The sequence below is a fragment of the Corylus avellana genome, chromosome ca2, assembly GCF_901000735.1.
Source record: "Corylus avellana chromosome ca2, CavTom2PMs-1.0".
NCBI classification, from domain to species: Eukaryota; Viridiplantae; Streptophyta; class Magnoliopsida; order Fagales; family Betulaceae; genus Corylus; species Corylus avellana.
The window spans coordinates 5,993,773-6,011,516 of NC_081542.1; the positions used below are offsets into that span (position 1 = coordinate 5,993,773).

At 34.9% G+C, this 17,744-nt stretch overlaps 1 protein-coding gene across 1 annotated transcript; it reads right to left on the reverse strand.

The window, feature by feature from the left end:
* Nucleotides 1-5,460: 5,460 nt before the first annotated feature.
* Nucleotides 5,461-10,918, reverse strand: LOC132168957 (kinesin-like protein KIN-1). The gene is made up of 10 exons (XM_059580055.1): nucleotides 10,895-10,918; nucleotides 8,288-8,413; nucleotides 7,989-8,091; nucleotides 7,689-7,739; nucleotides 7,285-7,291; nucleotides 6,862-7,082; nucleotides 6,693-6,798; nucleotides 6,257-6,371; nucleotides 5,973-6,155; nucleotides 5,461-5,643 (listed from the first exon to the last, which is right to left on the reverse strand). The coding sequence occupies exons 1-10, from the start codon at nucleotides 10,916-10,918 to the stop codon at nucleotides 5,461-5,463; spliced, it is 1,119 nt and encodes a 372-aa protein (XP_059436038.1).
* Nucleotides 10,919-17,744: the final 6,826 nt, after the last annotated feature.

Below are 17,744 nucleotides of genomic sequence, written 5' to 3' on the forward strand. Positions count from 1 at the left end.
GTTTTTCATTTTTTTTAAAAAGAAAAAATTGAAGGGTAATTTGATCTTTTTAGGAGTTGCCGTTAGGGTTTAACAACAAAAAGTGACAGAATGGGTAAATTACATCAAATTGAAAGTTTGAGGGATGAAATTGAGAGTTTTTAAAATTTATAGAAGTCTTCTCAAAACACGTGATAATTTAGGGGTTCTTTGTAAAGTTTTCCCAAAGAATGATGATATACACACTCCAAGTTTTTTATACTCTTTTTCATACTTTCTTAAATGATTTTTAAAATTATCATTAGATTAAAATTGAATAAATATCTATCTTAAATTTACAATTTAAATGCAGTTTTGGTATATGCACTATAGGTGAAATACTAACTTGGTACTTCTGCGTCACTCCAAATAAATATCTATCATATGACGTGGTCGTAATTACTAACTCCAAATAAAAGAAAATCAATTACGGGATGCATTTGAAATTTCGATTTCGGAAGAATAATCTACGTTTTTTTTTAAAAAAAATATATCGCAAAATGTAAAGCTTTTGGAATTGCAATTTAAAAAACACTTAATTTAAAATAGAAAGTAAAAAAATCACCAAATTTTTTTTTTTTTTTTCTTATAAGAGTGATGGGCTACATTTTTTTTTTCCCAAAAAAATTCACAAAATTGATAATTGGCGTTAACCTATAGCTCTGATATCATATTGAAACTTATAATTTAAGAAAAAAAGATGAGAACAAAGAAGAAAGATCCAGATAATTAAGGTAGTATGCCCTACGTTAACACATTAAAATGGCTACATTTTTTCTTATTTTTTTTAATTATGTACAACACTCTTATTTATAGAGAAACACTATGAATTACAAATCTTTTCTCCTTTACATTGACAACAATCAAATTAAGAACATACGTGTTTTTAATTTAGATGCAGGTAGAGAATTCTCCTAGGCGCAGTACTAATGTACTATCATTACAAAGTTTGGTTGACTCATTGCAGTGATGATGATCGTGGTGTTGACCTTCCGTTGACGCATGAGCATGCATGCATGCAGGATCTGCCTCTATGCGCAATTGGAACCCCAAAATTAACATATATATATATATATATATCAACGTGTAAGAAAAAAATTTAATCTTTTAAAGATCTAGATAAAGGATGCACAAATTAATGGGGTTGAATTGAATAATATTTACAAAAAGAAATAAACGAAAATGAATAAAAGAAAGAGAATTCCGATATGTAAATCTTGGTATGCTCTGAACGGCCCGTCGACGGACATCGATCATCCACGTAGGATTTAGGCGCATGGCATCATCATCCCAAGGAGCGGCCTCGATCTCTGATCGGTGGGTGGCGGTGGACGAATACCCATGCGAACATCGTACGCGGCTCGAGTGGTCTCGTTGCTGAGGACCTCCCAGGCCTGGGTGATGAGGCGAAGAGCACCAGGCGCCGCGGTAGAGCAGAACCTGTCGGGGTGCACCAGCTTGACCAAGTTGCAGAAGGCGTTGGTGATGTCGTCGGTGCTGAGAGCAGATGGGTCTCCCTTCAATCCGAGAACGGCGTAGAGATCGATCTGCCCAAACTTGTTCCTCTTCGTGCCCCAGTAGTGAACGCCGAAGGCGACGTAGTACCTTTTGACGCTACCGAAGAAGGGATCAAGAGTCTTGGCCAAAGTCGCAAGATCCAAGGCCTCTCTTATTTGGCCCTCCCTAAATTTCTCCTCGGCATAGTCTAGCAACTGCTCTGTCATGGCTGGCTACGAAGAGAAGAAGAAGAAGGAGGAGGAGGTTGCGGGCCCGGGGAATAAAAACGATCGAGTACGTGGAGTAATATTTAATTATGGTCCCTCTATATATAAAAGAGAAATGTTTGAATATAATAAAAACTCTACATTTTGCCTATAAAAGTTTACGTGGCAAGATGCCACTTCATTTTTTTTAGAAGGAAAAAGATAAAACAAAAAGAAGATGATGTGGCTCTTGCCACATGGACTTTTATGGGCAAAATATGAAATTTTTATTAGATTATAGTATATTTCTATAAAAAAAGGAACAGGATCCTCTCAAGTCTATTTTAGACTAAACAATATTCCGTCGGCAGGGCCGGCTCAATGGCTAGGCCACTGAAGCAGTCACCTAGAGCCCCCGTTAGTAAGGCCCAAATTTTATTTTTAATAAGGCCCAAAAAAATATTTTAATAAGGCCTAAATTTTTTTTTAATTTTTTTTTAACTGAAAGCCTAATTTTTTTTTTTTTTTTTTTAAATAAGGCCCAAAAGTTTTTCCCATAAAAATTTAAAGCCTCTACAATAAGGCCCCAATATAATAAGCCCATTATAAAATAAGACCAATTAACCAAAAAAACAAATATGCCACATCAATTTTTTAGGCAACTAGTTAAAAGTTAAACTTAAAAGTCATGAAACCACAATAAGAATGAAAATAATAATAATAATATAAAAATATAATAATATTATTAAAATAAATATTATTTAATTAATATTTAAATATTAAAAAAATAAGGTCTAATTTCAAAATTTCGCCTAAGGCTCCCAAATACATCGAGCTAACCCTGTCCGTCGGTCTGGGTGGCTCCGGCCACCCCCATGCCAAGGGCCAAATCAAAAAATAAAAAATAAAATTTTATTTATTTTAGATCTGGCCCCCAAGGGCCAAGGGGAGGCCAAAGCCACTCCCAACCTCACTGGGGTGGTCAGCTACCCTTTAATTTTTTCTAATTTTTTTTTTAAAAATATATAATATTTTATTTATTTTTATTAATGTTCATAATATGTATATTGACGGTGAACCTGTGCATGAACAAAATACGTGTCTTTTTTATTTTTGTTCACACAAAATAGGTGTCCTAATTAATGTTTAGGATCTTATGCTTTCTAACATTTCAGTTAAAAAAAAGCCATAATATGATATAATCTTCATTTGTTGGATAGTCTTTTGGAAATAACACGCTGATTCTGGTTTTATGAATGTCCTAATTTGTATGTTGTCCTTGGATCGATAAATAAAAAGAGTAAATAAGAACAAGTTCAATTATGATATAAGGGAGTTGAAAGGTGCACATTCAAAAAAAAAAAAAAAAATTATAATTTTATACTAGAATTATAAATTATGAAACACACACACACACACACACACATATATATATATATATATGTGTGTGTGTGTGTGTGTGTGTGTGTGTGAGAACAAATTAGGAAATACGAGTGATGATCAAGACTGAAGCTCTTAGCACAAAAACATTGTTGAATTTGGAGCAAAAAAAAAAAAACATTGCTGAATTTTATTAAGTACATTTATGTCAAGATTAAGGCATGTCACAGGTAAGAGAATCAACCATCAGGGTTAGAAGAATCATTGGATTTGAGCATAAATAAAATGCCGTTTAGATCTCTCATCTTTGCCTCATAGGCTCGCTGGTCTCTTATTTGCCCTTGGTGAATAGCCAGCGTATGTACGTAATAAAATAGCCGTTGAGGGAGATAGGAACAAAAAAAAAACGCTTTTTTGGGCGTGCATGCGGTACATGCCCGAGATTTTCGCATGTTAAAACGAGTGGATTATTTATCAATTTTACCAGGTGTATACAAAAAGCGCTAGCTGTACGTTGAGACTTGAGTTCTTAGTTGAGTTAAACTCTGATTTCCTATCAAAATTATGAAACCTAATCTGATAGGCTAACCAAGCCGACATAGGAAACTAGATTGCCGACTTAGGAGAGTCGGTTAATCTCAGGTAAATTAAGGTCGGTGTATATATACCGTATATATAGATATCACACCACACCAGTTCTCTTTCCATCACCACAACACACATTTGATCCATCTTTGTTGGCCATTCTAATGAAGATCACGGCCATGATAACGCATCCCACTACTGTTGGTCAAGATGGGATGAAGAAACTTCTTCATGTGCCCACTAGACCAAGAACAAAGCGTCCGCGTAGCAAGAAGATCAGCAGGTCGTGTCTCATCTCTTTTATCAAAAGCCTTGGGCTTTCAGAGGAAGAGTTGGAGGAGAAGATCAGAAAGTTGAAGTATTCAAGGGACTACTCTTTCTTGGATGACCAAACTGTGAAAATCAAACCTTATCTTCGTCGGGATGAGGTTGAAGCTTTTGACCACAACAAGAAGCTTAAGGTCGGTGCTCGAAAAGGGTCTCAAGAATATGCTCATCATGTCAAGCAAAGCCATTACCGTAAGAGCAACAGCAAGAAAGTGGAAGATTTAAACCATAAGTACAAGGTTACCACTCAAAAGTGTCTCCCAAAAATTGCCTATCATCGTACGCATGAAATGTCATGCAACTATCGACGTGGTCGTAAAGCTAGCTAGGACGGAATTGAGTCATATTAGAGAGATGTTTTGACACCATCGGCAGATCAAAGGAGTCAATTAAGGACGTGAATTTGAAGAGAAATTCAAGAGACATCTTTCTTTTCCCCTTTTGATGGGGTTTTCAACTTTCTTGTTTTTATTTTTAAATTGTACTATGTTCATGATAAATATATAATATGAGATTTACGATTCAATATTCTACCTGTTCAAGCTAGCCTTTATTTTTGGTGTCAAGAATGTGCACAACACCGATCTAAGTAATTAACTTATCTACCTTTAAAATTCTACCTTGAGGTCATCTCCTGGTTTTAGTTCACCTTTACGAACTGTGATCACCTTTCACGAACTGTGATCAAGTCCAACATAGCATTATTCCTATGGGCACTACAATGTAAATTAACACAAAAAATTAAGCATGCATCTGCATAGAGACAAATGAATTTGCTGAGAATAAAAGCACAAACTGTGATCACCTTAATTTATCAAGTTTCTACCATCACGAACTGTGATCAACTCCTACGTAGCATAATTCCTATGGGCACTAGAATGTAAATTAACACAGAAAATTAAGCATACATCTGCATAGAGACAAATGAATTTGCTGAGAATAAAAGCACAAACTGTGACCCCCAAGTTTTATTCACAGCCACAACCCCTCTTCATAAGAGCAGAATTCATAATTCTAGGAATAAGGCCTTGCCGTTTTGCTACGCAACACCGAACTGACGCCATCTCCCGGACATTGGTTTTGAGGCTAAAATTAAGTCATACTTTTGCAGCAAAACATCTCTAGGATTTGAGAAGTTGCTCATTAATTGAGCTCGATCACCTTTCACTAATAATCTTAACCAACTAGTTTCTTCGATATGAGCTAGGAATAAAAGACTATTCATTTTCCACTAACAACACAAAATCCAATAATTGCCCTGTTTATTAGGGCATTTTGGATGGCTAACTTTTTTACAAAATATATCTGTGCTTCTTATTATTTTGTTTCTGTTTTAAGAGAATGCAGCAGATCAGATGGTCAAAGATCATATAGTCATGCCAATATCAGTAAAACGTATTAATTCTTGTATGCACTTACTATGCTTGTATTGTATGGTATATATACCTTATGTGTGCGAGACAGAACCTTGAAATGGCATCTTGACAGAAGAGAATGATCCCCAGAAAATGAAGAAACGGATAATGCCTGAAATCTTATCCAGAACATTTGAAATTATGCCATCTTCCTTGCGGAGTGCATCATGCCTTTCAACGGCTGCTATTCTGTCTTTGAGAGCCTTGTTCTCCCCCTTAAGCAGTAAAATATAAAATATTATAGCTTAGGTGTATCAATACATATACACTTTAGATTGTTCACATTCTCATTATCTGAAATCTCTCTTAATAAGAAGTAACGCGATTAGTCTTGGAGATTGCTTGAAGAAGTAGACTATGAACTTACACTTTGATGTTGGAAGAGAAATTATATATTCAATTCCCACCTTCAGCTTTTCTAGCTTTTAGAACTTTTAGTTCCTTTTATTTTTTTAATGAGAAGACGTCAAATAGGCAACCAAAATTCATTGAAATGATGCTTATGAGCCACTATTTCATAAACTAGTGAAAAATTATCACTTACCTCTTCGAAATTAGGCACAAGCTCTTCCAATTCGTGTTGTAATAAGGAAATTGTCCCTAAAGTAGCATCATCATAACCTGTTTCCAGCTCTTCATCAACCGAATATGGATCAAAGAAAATTCCCTCCAGTATGAACAACTCTTTGAGTAATTTCACATCTTCAATATCCAATCTCTCCCTCAACTGTATGAATGAAAGTTGTTTTAGAAACTGCAAGTCATGTAAGACTTTGAAAATGTACTACATTAGGTCATATATTAAGAGTTTCACAATATACTTCTAACCTTGTTTAAAATTCTCTCGCATGATTCATCTTTATTTGGATAGAGAACTTCTTGCTTCTTAGCAAGTTTATCATCATTGCAGTTAACACGTGGTGATGACTTGATATGCTTTGCCCTGCCCCAATATCCATTTCCACAAACAGAACAAAGATCATAAAATTCAACCAAAGAATGTCTATCTCCAGAACCCAAAGCTGAGTTCATGTCGATAATTGGAAACTATTGCATTTCTTTGGAATGATTTAAAGTCTTTCAGAACTAAAAAACTTGGTGAATTATGTAAATTAATATTTGTTGCCATAAAGGAACCAGAGCCACCAATTAGTACTCTATTAGAAAGATAAGAAAAGTGTCATTTTGCTACAAGGTAAATCTTAGCAATGATAATAGTATGCTTTACTGTGGCCTTAAACACTAAAGGACTTTGAATTAGCACCTCCCGCCAAACCGAAGAGTGGATAGGCTCTCTGATGCATTTGAAGAGCTCGGTGAGCAACAACACAATAAAGCAGTTCTGGAGATCCCACCCGGCAAGATGAGAGCTGAAGATCATATCTTACCTACCAAATTGATACATGTACGATGAGGACAGGAGGGTGAGAAACTAACAAGCGCATCCTGGAGAATCCGAGTAAGCTTGGAATCACGATATGAGATGTGGTTTGCTCTGCCTGAGCCACATGTCAAAGCATTTATAACATTCCCAAGGGCTGAGAGGGACTTGTTGATCATTTTAGCTTCTTCAAGAACTCTCCATTCAGCCCCCATTTTCTCCACTTTCTCTGATCCTGCCAAGTCCACAAGGACTAGTTTCCCAGCGTTCACTCTGTCCATAGTTTTGAAATTTTCAAAATTAAATCATTACAACCTTGAACTGATTAAACAAAGTTCATCAAATTAGAATCAGTCAAATGATCGGCAACTCAAGTTACAAAACAACCGGAGAAAGTATCGCAGAAAAAATTGTCATCTTATATGCTTTGCATCATAACCTGTGGATGTGCAAGTGAGGAAAACCATACGTTTACTTCAATGCTGAAAGAACAAATACTTTATGATTCCACAGGAACTTGTTTGAATATAATCTTGATTTAGAAGTTCAATTCACTAAATGGAACACAAAATGCAAAGATTTACTGTGATAGTGGTGAAATCTTTTTATCTTTTCTAACTAGTGCCCATAAGGGAAATGATTTGTGGTCTCAAGATATCTGAACTGTAACTTGTTTAATGGCTGCTTGGAGAGCAAACATATCCATTCTTCTCAGCCCAAAAACAAAGTAGCTATGTTTACATATGTGTCAATTGTCAAGGATATACAAAGTCCAGATGATTGTGTATGTGATGCATGGAGGCATGTATAAATTACAGATCACCAAAAAGTTAACACAGATAAGGATGCCTTTGGAACAATTTTTACACAACTAACTACATGTTACCTGTCCGTAAGTAATAATCGTCCCGTTGATTGCATTAACAGCATCTGTTTCAAAAAGCCAATCATATATAGATCCAAAAGCACAGCATAAGAAGAATATATTATTTATAGCCGCATTGACATCCTATTAGTAAACCAATCAATTTCCAATCAGTTAAAACCTTCCCTCAATTTAGTCACAATAAAGATGAGTATAATTAAGGATTATGCTGATGAAGTTTTTGAGTTATCATATGCAAAGTACTCTAATGCTTTCCTCTATTTTCTTAGCAGATTAAAGTTTATGAGATATACCTCGAACGATAGGCAAAGTTAGAAATTCATAGACCTCAGCTTGCTTAGATTCCTCATAGAATACCCTATCGAGGCTGAAAGTGAAATCTTCCTCCTTCTCATCCTACAACAAATTTATACAAATTGCTTAAACAATCAAATTCACATGCATACACGCACTCATATCACTTCAAATGAACTAAAACAATCAGATTGACACATAAATTCAAATTGCTAAAACAATTAGATTCAGATGCACGGTCATTACTGCAAAATTAAGTAAATCAATGTCGGTGATATAAATTCAAGCAAACTGAGACCTTGAAAGGGAAAGTTTCAGTGTCAATGCTTCGAATACAGACAGTATCACCATGATCTCTTTTCTCTTTCGAACTCAAAGGCCTGAAGCGAGCACAGACCGTTATATTTGACGTACTTTCGTTGTGCTAAAAAGCCCAATTTCCTAAAAACTTGATTCAAACCTGAAAACAAAAGAATGAGAAGTTAAGAATTAATTTACATCTACATTGCAACGTCAACCAATAACAGAATCAGTTGGAAAATAAAAACGAAAAAAAGTGATATGGACCACTGTTTGGATGCTGAGAAATCCAGCGAAAAGAAAAGAAAATGAAAGTTCGAGTACAAAATTGAAGCAATCTAGTTTCGTAATAGATGGAAAGCTAGCATCTATTGGGCTGAATACGCGGATCAAGAATTTATTCAAGTCCTGTTTTCTTTTCCTTCAGTTTCTTGGCAACCAAACAGAGTGAAGAGGAAAAAAATTGAAACAATATCTCAAAGTTCTATTGGAAACCTGAAACCTCGATTTGACCAAAGGACACAAACTTTTATATCGATTTGGACGCCAAGAAAAGAAGGAATCGAAACAGAAATCATCATTTTACTCTCAAATTTTCATAAAATCTCGTCCGCACTAAGCCGCTGCAAAAATGATTTTGTAGATGGACAAAATTTATTGGAGATAGACAAATAATTTCCTTTCTTTTCTTTTCCTTCTCTGCATTTTCTCAGAAACCAAACAATGACGACAGAGTGAGAGGAATGTACTTTGGTATTGGCGCTATTGGATGTGTTGGCGGGGATCAGAAATTTCAAAGTGGATTTTATAGGAGTAAAAGGATGAGGGCCACGAGGCAGTGAATACAACACTAAATTGAACGGCGTCGTTTGGTTAACCCTGCGTCCTATTGGAATTTGACGGTTTTAAGCTCCATTTGTTTCGACGGTTGGTAAACATTTTTCCTACAAATTAAGCTGTAAGAGTTCCTATAACTTAGCCTTTAAAAAGTAATATATGTCCTATAAGTTGGTGAGAAATACAATCTTTTTTATTAACATAATATTATTAAAAGAATTTGAAAAAACTTCACTTTAAATTCATAAATTACCACACGTTTTGAAAAGACACTCATAAATTTTAAAAACTCTCAATTTCAAATTATAAACTTTTAATCTCATGCATTGTACTCCCTTTCTTCAGTTTTTAAACGTTAAAAGTGATAAAATTATCATTATACCCCAACTTTAATTTACACTTAATTTTAAATTAAAAATAATAATAATAAAGTCATTATAAAAAAAAAAATTAAAAAAAAATCACAAGGTGGCCCACATCGGTTGGGTCACCTTGTGACCCCCCCCCCCCTTTTTTCCTTAAATTTTGTTTTTCATTTTAAAAAAAAAAAAATTGAAGGGTAATTTGATCTTTTTAGGAGTTGTCGTTAGGGTTTAACAACAGAAAGTGACATAATGGGTAAATTGCATCAAATTAAAAGTTTGAGGGGTGAAATTGAGAGTTTTTTAAATTTATGGAAGTCTTCTCAAAACACGTGATAGTTTAGGGGTTCTTTGTAAAGTTTTCCCAAAGAATGATAATATACACACTCCAAGTTTTTTATACTCTTTTTCATACTTTCTTAAATGATTTTTAAAATTATCATTAGATTAAAATTGAATAAATATATATCTTAAATTTACAATTTAAATGCAGTTTTGGTATATGCACTATAGGTGAAATACTAACTTGGTACTTCCGCGTCACTCCAAATAAATATCTATCATATGACGTGGTCGTAATTACTAACTCCAAATAAAAGAAAATCAATTACGGGATGCATTTGAAATTTTGATTTCGCAAGAATAATTTATGTTTTTTTTAAAAAAATATATCGCAAAATGTAAAGCTTTTGGAATTGCAATTTAAAAAACACTTAATTTAAAATAGAAAGAAAAAAAATCACCAGAATTTTTTTTTTTTCTTATACTAGCGAGTGATGGGCTACATTTTTTTTTCCCAAAAAAATTCACAAAATTGATAATTGGTGTTAACCTATAGCTCTGATATTATATTGAAACTTATAATTTAAGAAAGAAAGATGAGAACAAATAAGAAAGATTCAGATAATTAAGGTAGTTTGGCCTATGCCCTACGTTAACACATTAAAATGGCTACATTTTTTCTTATTTTTTTTTTTAATTATGTACAACACTCTTATTTATAGAGAAACTATATGAATTACAAATCTTTTCTCCTTTACATTGACAACAATCAAATTACGAACATACGTGTTTTTAATTTAGATGCAGGTAGAGAATTCTCCTAGGCGCAGTACTAATGTACTATATCATTACAAAGTTTGGTTGACTCATTGCAGTGATGATGATCGTGGTGTTCACCTTCCGTTGACGGATGAGCATGCATGCATGCAGGATCTGCCTCTATGCGCAATTGGAACCCCAAAATTAACATATATATATCAACGTGTAAGAAAAAAATTTAATCTTTTAAAGATCTAGATAAAGGATGCACAAATTAATGGGATTGAATTGAATAATATTTACAAAAAGAAATAAACGAAAATGAATAAAAGAAAGATAATTCCGATACATAAATCTTGGTATACTCTGAACGGCCCGTCGACGGACATCGATCATCCACGTAGGATTTAGGCGCATGGCATCATCATCCCAAGGAGCGGCCTCGATCTCTGATCGGTGGGTGGCGGCGGACGAATACCCATGCGAACATCGTACGCGGCTCGAGTGGTCTCGTTGCTGAGGACCTCCCAGGCCTGGGTGATGAGGCGAAGAGCACCAGGCGCCGCGGTAGAGCAGAACCTGTCGGGGTGCACCAGCTTGACCAAGTTGCAGAAGGCGTTGGTGATGTCGTCGGTGCTGAGAGCAGATGGGTCTCCCTTCAATCCGAGAACGGCGTAGAGATCGATCTGCCCAAACTTGTTCCTCTTCGTGCCCCAGTAGTGAACGCCGAAGGCGACGTAGTACCTTTTGACGCTACCGAAGAAGGGATCAAGAGTCTTGGCCAAAGTCGCAAGATCCAAGGCCTCTCTTATTTGGCCCTCCCTAAATTTCTCCTCGGCATAGTCTAGCAACTGCTCTGTCATGGCTGGCTACGAAGAGAAGAAGAAGAAGGAGGAGGAGGTTGCGGGCCCGGGGAATAAAAACGATCGAGTACGTGGAGTAATATTTAATTATGGTCCCTCTATATATAAAAGAGAAATGTTTGAATATAATAAAAACTCTACATTTTGCCTATAAAAGTTTACGTGGCAAGATGCCACTTCATTTTTTTTAGAAGGAAAAAGATAAAACAAAAAGAAGATGATGTGGCTCTTGCCACATGGACTTTTATGGGCAAAATATGAAATTTTTATTAGATTATAGTATATTTCTATAAAAAAAGGAACAGGATCCTCTCAAGTCTATTTTAGACTAAACAATATTCCGTCGGCAGGGCCGGCTCAATGGCTAGGCCACTGAAGCAGTCACCTAGAGCCCCCGTTAGTAAGGCCCAAATTTTATTTTTAATAAGGCCCAAAAAAATATTTTAATAAGGCCTAAATTTTTTTTTAATTTTTTTTTAACTGAAAGCCTAATTTTTTTTTTTTTTTTTTTAAATAAGGCCCAAAAGTTTTTCCCATAAAAATTTAAAGCCTCTACAATAAGGCCCCAATATAATAAGCCCATTATAAAATAAGACCAATTAACCAAAAAAACAAATATGCCACATCAATTTTTTAGGCAACTAGTTAAAAGTTAAACTTAAAAGTCATGAAACCACAATAAGAATGAAAATAATAATAATAATATAAAAATATAATAATATTATTAAAATAAATATTATTTAATTAATATTTAAATATTAAAAAAATAAGGTCTAATTTCAAAATTTCGCCTAAGGCTCCCAAATACATCGAGCTAACCCTGTCCGTCGGTCTGGGTGGCTCCGGCCACCCCCATGCCAAGGGCCAAATCAAAAAATAAAAAATAAAATTTTATTTATTTTAGATCTGGCCCCCAAGGGCCAAGGGGAGGCCAAAGCCACTCCCAACCTCACTGGGGTGGTCAGCTACCCTTTAATTTTTTCTAATTTTTTTTTTAAAAATATATAATATTTTATTTATTTTTATTAATGTTCATAATATGTATATTGACGGTGAACCTGTGCATGAACAAAATACGTGTCTTTTTTATTTTTGTTCACACAAAATAGGTGTCCTAATTAATGTTTAGGATCTTATGCTTTCTAACATTTCAGTTAAAAAAAAGCCATAATATGATATAATCTTCATTTGTTGGATAGTCTTTTGGAAATAACACGCTGATTCTGGTTTTATGAATGTCCTAATTTGTATGTTGTCCTTGGATCGATAAATAAAAAGAGTAAATAAGAACAAGTTCAATTATGATATAAGGGAGTTGAAGGTGCACATTCAAAAAAAAAAAAAAGATTATAATTTTATACTAGAATTATAAATTATGAAACACACACACACATATATATATATATGTGAGAACAAATTAGGAAATACGAGTGATGATCAAGACTGAAGCTCTTAGCACAAAAACATTGTTGAATTTGGAGCAAAAAAAAAAAAACATTGCTGAATTTTATTAAGTACATTTATGTCAAGATTAAGGCATGTCACAGGTAAGAGAATCAACCATCAGGGTTAGAAGAATCATTGGATTTGAGCATAAATAAAATGCCGTTTAGATCTCTCATCTTTGCCTCATAGGCTCGCTGGTCTCTTATTTGCCCTTGGTGAATAGCCAGCGTATGTACGTAATAAAATAGCCGTTGAGGGAGATAGGAACAAAAAAAAAACGCTTTTTTGGGCGTGCATGCGGTACATGCCCGAGATTTTCGCATGTTAAAACGAGTGGATTATTTATCAATTTTACCAGGTGTATACAAAAAGCGCTAGCTGTACGTTGAGACTTGAGTTCTTAGTTGAGTTAAACTCTGATTTCCTATCAAAATTATGAAACCTAATCTGATAGGCTAACCAAGCCAACGTAGGAAACTAGATTGCCGACTTAGGAGAGTCGGTTAATCTCAGGCAAATTAAGGTCGGTGTATATATATATACCCCATATATAGATATCACACCACACCAATTCTCTCTTCATCACCACAACACTCATTTGATCCATCTTTGTTGGCCATTCTAATGAAGATCACGGCCATGATAACGCATCCCACTACTGTTGGTCAAGATGGGATGAAGAAACTTCTTCATGTGCCCACTAGACCAAGAACAAAGCGTCCGCGTAGCAAGAAGATCAGCAGGTCGTGTCTCATCTCTTTTATCAAAAGCCTTGGGCTTTCAGAGGAAGAGTTGGAGGAGAAGATCAGAAAGTTGAAGTATTCAAGGGACTACTCTTTCCTGCATGACCAAACTGTGAAAATCAAACCTTATCTTCGTCGGGATGAGGTTGAAGCTTTTGACCACAACAAGAAGCTTAAGGTCGGTGCTCGAAAAGGGTCTCAAGAATATGTTCATCATGTCAAGCAAAGCCATAACTGTAAGAGCAACAGCAAGAAAGTGGAAGATTTAAACCTCAAGTACAAGGTTACCACTCAAAAGTGTTTCCCAAAAATTGCCCATCATCGTAACTATCGACATGGTCGCAAAGCTAGCTAGGACGGAATTGAGTCATATTAGAGAGATGTTTTGACACCATCGGCAGATCAAAGGAGTCAATTAAGGACGTGAATTTGAAGAGAAGTTCAAGAGACATCTTTTCTTTTCCCCTTTTGATGGGGTTTTCAACTTTCTTGTTTTTATTTTTAAATTGTACTATGTTCATGATAAATATATAATATGAGATTTACGATTTAATATTCGACCTGTTCAAGCTAGCTAGCCTTTATTTCTGTTCCTATTTTTAGATCTAAAAAGCTTTAATTTCTAAAAAGTTTTATCTGTTAAGCGTTTTTCACTTCATATATAGGACGGTGAAGGCATGAAGTTTCATTTCTTCTCATCGGAGTCATCAGACTCAGACTCATCCCTCAATATTACATTCATTGCTTTACCCTTAGATTTTCTATAATTAGGGCATTCGGCCTTGTACATGGTCTTATAATTTATTCACTACATTCATGACATTAAATGCCCTTTTTGTTAATGTCTTTCCTTTCTTGGGAGGCTCAATTGGATTGGGATCCCCGGCAATACCCATGGCCCCAACGGGTCGCGTCGGCCACCCCCAAAGTCCGGTTTGGGGTGGCCGAAGCCTCCCTCAAGGGCCCCAGGGGTTGGTTCGGCCACCCCTTAGGGCCAAATCCATAAACTTGGGTGAGCTAGGGTGGCCGGCCACCCCCTAGGGGGAAAATGGGATGGCCGAACCACCCCATGTTTTTTTAATAAATTTTTTTTATTATTTTATTTTATTTTTATCTTTTAAATTTAAATAATATTTTATTATTTTATATTAAGTGGGACACGTGTCGGGTTGGTGGCTGTTGGATGAAAATGAATGACCAGGATTTAAAAAAAGAAATTGATGGGCAATTTGATGGCTATTGCCGGGGATCCCAATCCGGCTCAACAAGAATCTCCTTTGAACTTCTCAATCAAATCAAAGGTCTTGTTATTCTAATTTTTAAAGGACAAAGTTTTCCTCCAAAATTAGTTGGAAGAATTTTCTTCAACTTAATCTATAAAAGTGAATGTGTCCTTTTTTTTTTGAGGTAAAATACATTTTACCCCATGAACTATTCACTCATTTACACGTTTACCTCTAATGTTTAAAACGTGACACTTGACCCCCCCCAAACTTTCAAATTGTTGCAATTCGACCATTTTAATTTTTTTTTTTTTCCAAAACGCCGCCATCACACATTTTATTTTATTTTTTTAAATCCAAAAAAAATAAAGAAGCCTTGGGGTGGTTCGGCCAACCCCTTGGGCCAAACCCTCAAAATACTTGGGATGGGGGCATTTTGGCAAAAAAAAAAAAAAAAAAAAGTCATAATGATCGAATTGCAACAATTTGAAAGTTTTTTTTTTGGGGGGGGGGGGTCAAGTGTGTCACGTTTTAAACATTTGAGTTAAAAGTGTAAATATGAGGATAATTCAGGGAGTAAAATGTATTTTCTCATTTTTTTTAATAACATGTGAGATGCACATAAGTTTTTAATAAAAATTTTTTCAACTTTGTCCTTGCTATTAAATAAATATGTACATCTCACATGTTTAAGGGATACATGTGCATCTCACATATTCCTCTAACCTAGTTTAAAGGAAAACTTTGTACATTTTTAAATTTGAGGAACTTTTTAGATTTAATGGCTTAGACCCAACATGCTCTTTTACTTTCATAGAATTTAAATCCTTACTCTCCTCTATAGCTATCACTTTAAGTCGTCTAAACTTTTCAAGCAAAAACCTCAAGATTTTCCTCACAATCCTATTGCCAGGAATCTTCTTCCCTAAATTAAAGTAGAATTAACAATGTCATTAACCTGAGCATAGAACTCATCAAATGTTTCATCATCCTTCATCCTAATTTTCTCAAACTTAAATGTTAACATTGAAGTTTGGAGTTCTTTATAATCTTTGTACTTTCATATATAGGTAACCTTTAAGATTTCCCCTACTTCCTTAACAATCTCTCACAAGGAAATTCACTTGAATTCCTTGGAAGACAACTATATATGAATATGGGCAAGGCTTAGGTGCGGTAGTTCAAAACGACCGCATTTTGGTCAATAAAAAAATAATATTTTATATTAAATATTAAAATAATCAGTAATTAAAAAATAAAAATATTAAAAAACTAAAACTCGTCCACTGTCTCTGACTCTCCCATCTCTCTCTCTCTCTTTCTCGCCCTCCCTCAATTTTTCATTTTTGTCTCAATGAACTCCGACTCTCCCATCTCTCTCTCTCTCTCTCTCTTTCTCTTTCTCACCCTCTCCCTCTTTTTTTTGTTTCAAATCAACCCTCTCCCTCTATTCTCTCTGTGTTTCTGAAATTTGCTAAGGAGAGGGGGATTAAATAAAGAAAAGAGAAGAAGAAGAAAGTCAAGAAAGGGAACAGAAGAGATGAAGAAAATTGGGGAAAGGAGAAAAGGAATTAGACGGTGGGCGAAGGCCCTTGCGGTGGACCGGCCACCCCCCAATACCAAACCTTTTTGTTTTTTTTTGGCCCTTGGGGTGGCCGGACCACCCCGAAGCCAGCTATGGGGTTGCTCCAGTCACCCCCTTGGCCAAAATGGGGTGGTCTCGCCACACTATTTTGGCCCAGGGGTGGCTCCAGCCACCCCTTCATTTTGATTTTAATTTTCCTTTTTTTTTAAAAAAAAATAATAATAATAGTTTTAGTTTTTTAATTATTGATTATTTTAATATTTAATGTAAAAAATTATTTTTTTATTGATCAAAACACGGTCGTTTTGAACTACCGCACTGTGCAGTAGTTCAAAACTACCGCACTAAGCCTTGCCCTATGAATATCGCATTCGGACCTTTGCTATTCCAATTGCATTCATTTAACTAATCTTTGGACCATGCATCAACATGAGCGTCTAGCCGTTTCCAGCCATTCTCAATAGAAGTCTATAGACATTCATCCAAATATAATAGACATAGTTGTTTCGATCAAAGTAAGGAAGGACAAACAAAGACGATGATTGAGCCATTAACGTCGGAGGTCAAAGATCACACCTCGATTTGACACACCTCGAAAATAAATACAAATGGAGTGTACAAGGCTCTAATACCAATTGATAAATGTGTTTAGACCCTAGAGAATTGTTGTGTCGGTTTATATTAACTCACAAGTACACGAATCAATTGTAGTTAATAGATTACAAGTACGAGGTCGATCCCACATAGAATTGTATTTTTTAAAGCAATTTTAAATCTAAATTAATTGAACCCTAACATAGTTCCAAATTTTGAAAGATTATTTGAATGAAAAATCAAAAGCATAAGCAATTTAATCTGAATGTAATCTAATGATGAAACACTAGGGTTTCAGAATCCGCACTCACAAATTCATAGCAACATAATTCCATGATCTATAATATTTTTCAAAGTTCTCACATGTAAATCTTAGATTTGTTTTACTATTGTATCAAAGAATTAATCAAAGCATCTCATGTATCCATACATAACCCAAATCACAAAAGAAATCCAATAAATAATTAAATCATTAACTGTATCCGTAAATCACAAGAAAATATCTAATTTTCATCAAAATATCAATTGTATCCAAAGAATAAATCATAAGGGAAATCCAATTTTTAACAAAGAAAACCAAGTAATCAATTGTATTGAATAATCTTAAATCATCAAGTGTATCCTTGAATCACAAAAGATATCTAAGAATTATTCAATCCAATTGCGTTAAAGTAAAACAATAGGGCAATTAAATCATTAAATTGAGAAACATTACATACATGGAATGATGTGCTAATTATAAGTGAGGCTTCATCTTCAAC

Excerpts from the sequence above, each read along its gene's own strand:
- LOC132168957 (XM_059580055.1), bottom strand. The coding sequence starts at position 10,918 with ATGTCCGTCGACGGGCCGTTCAGA. Across the intron at positions 8,414-10,894 it reads CCGTCGACGGGCCGTTCAGA|CACAACGAAAGTACGTCAAA; the intron begins GTATACCAAGAT and ends TGGGCTTTTTAG. Across the intron at positions 6,799-6,861 it reads TCTCCAGGATGCGCTTGTTA|CTCTCATCTTGCCGGGTGGG; the intron begins GTTTCTCACCCT and ends TATGATCTTCAG.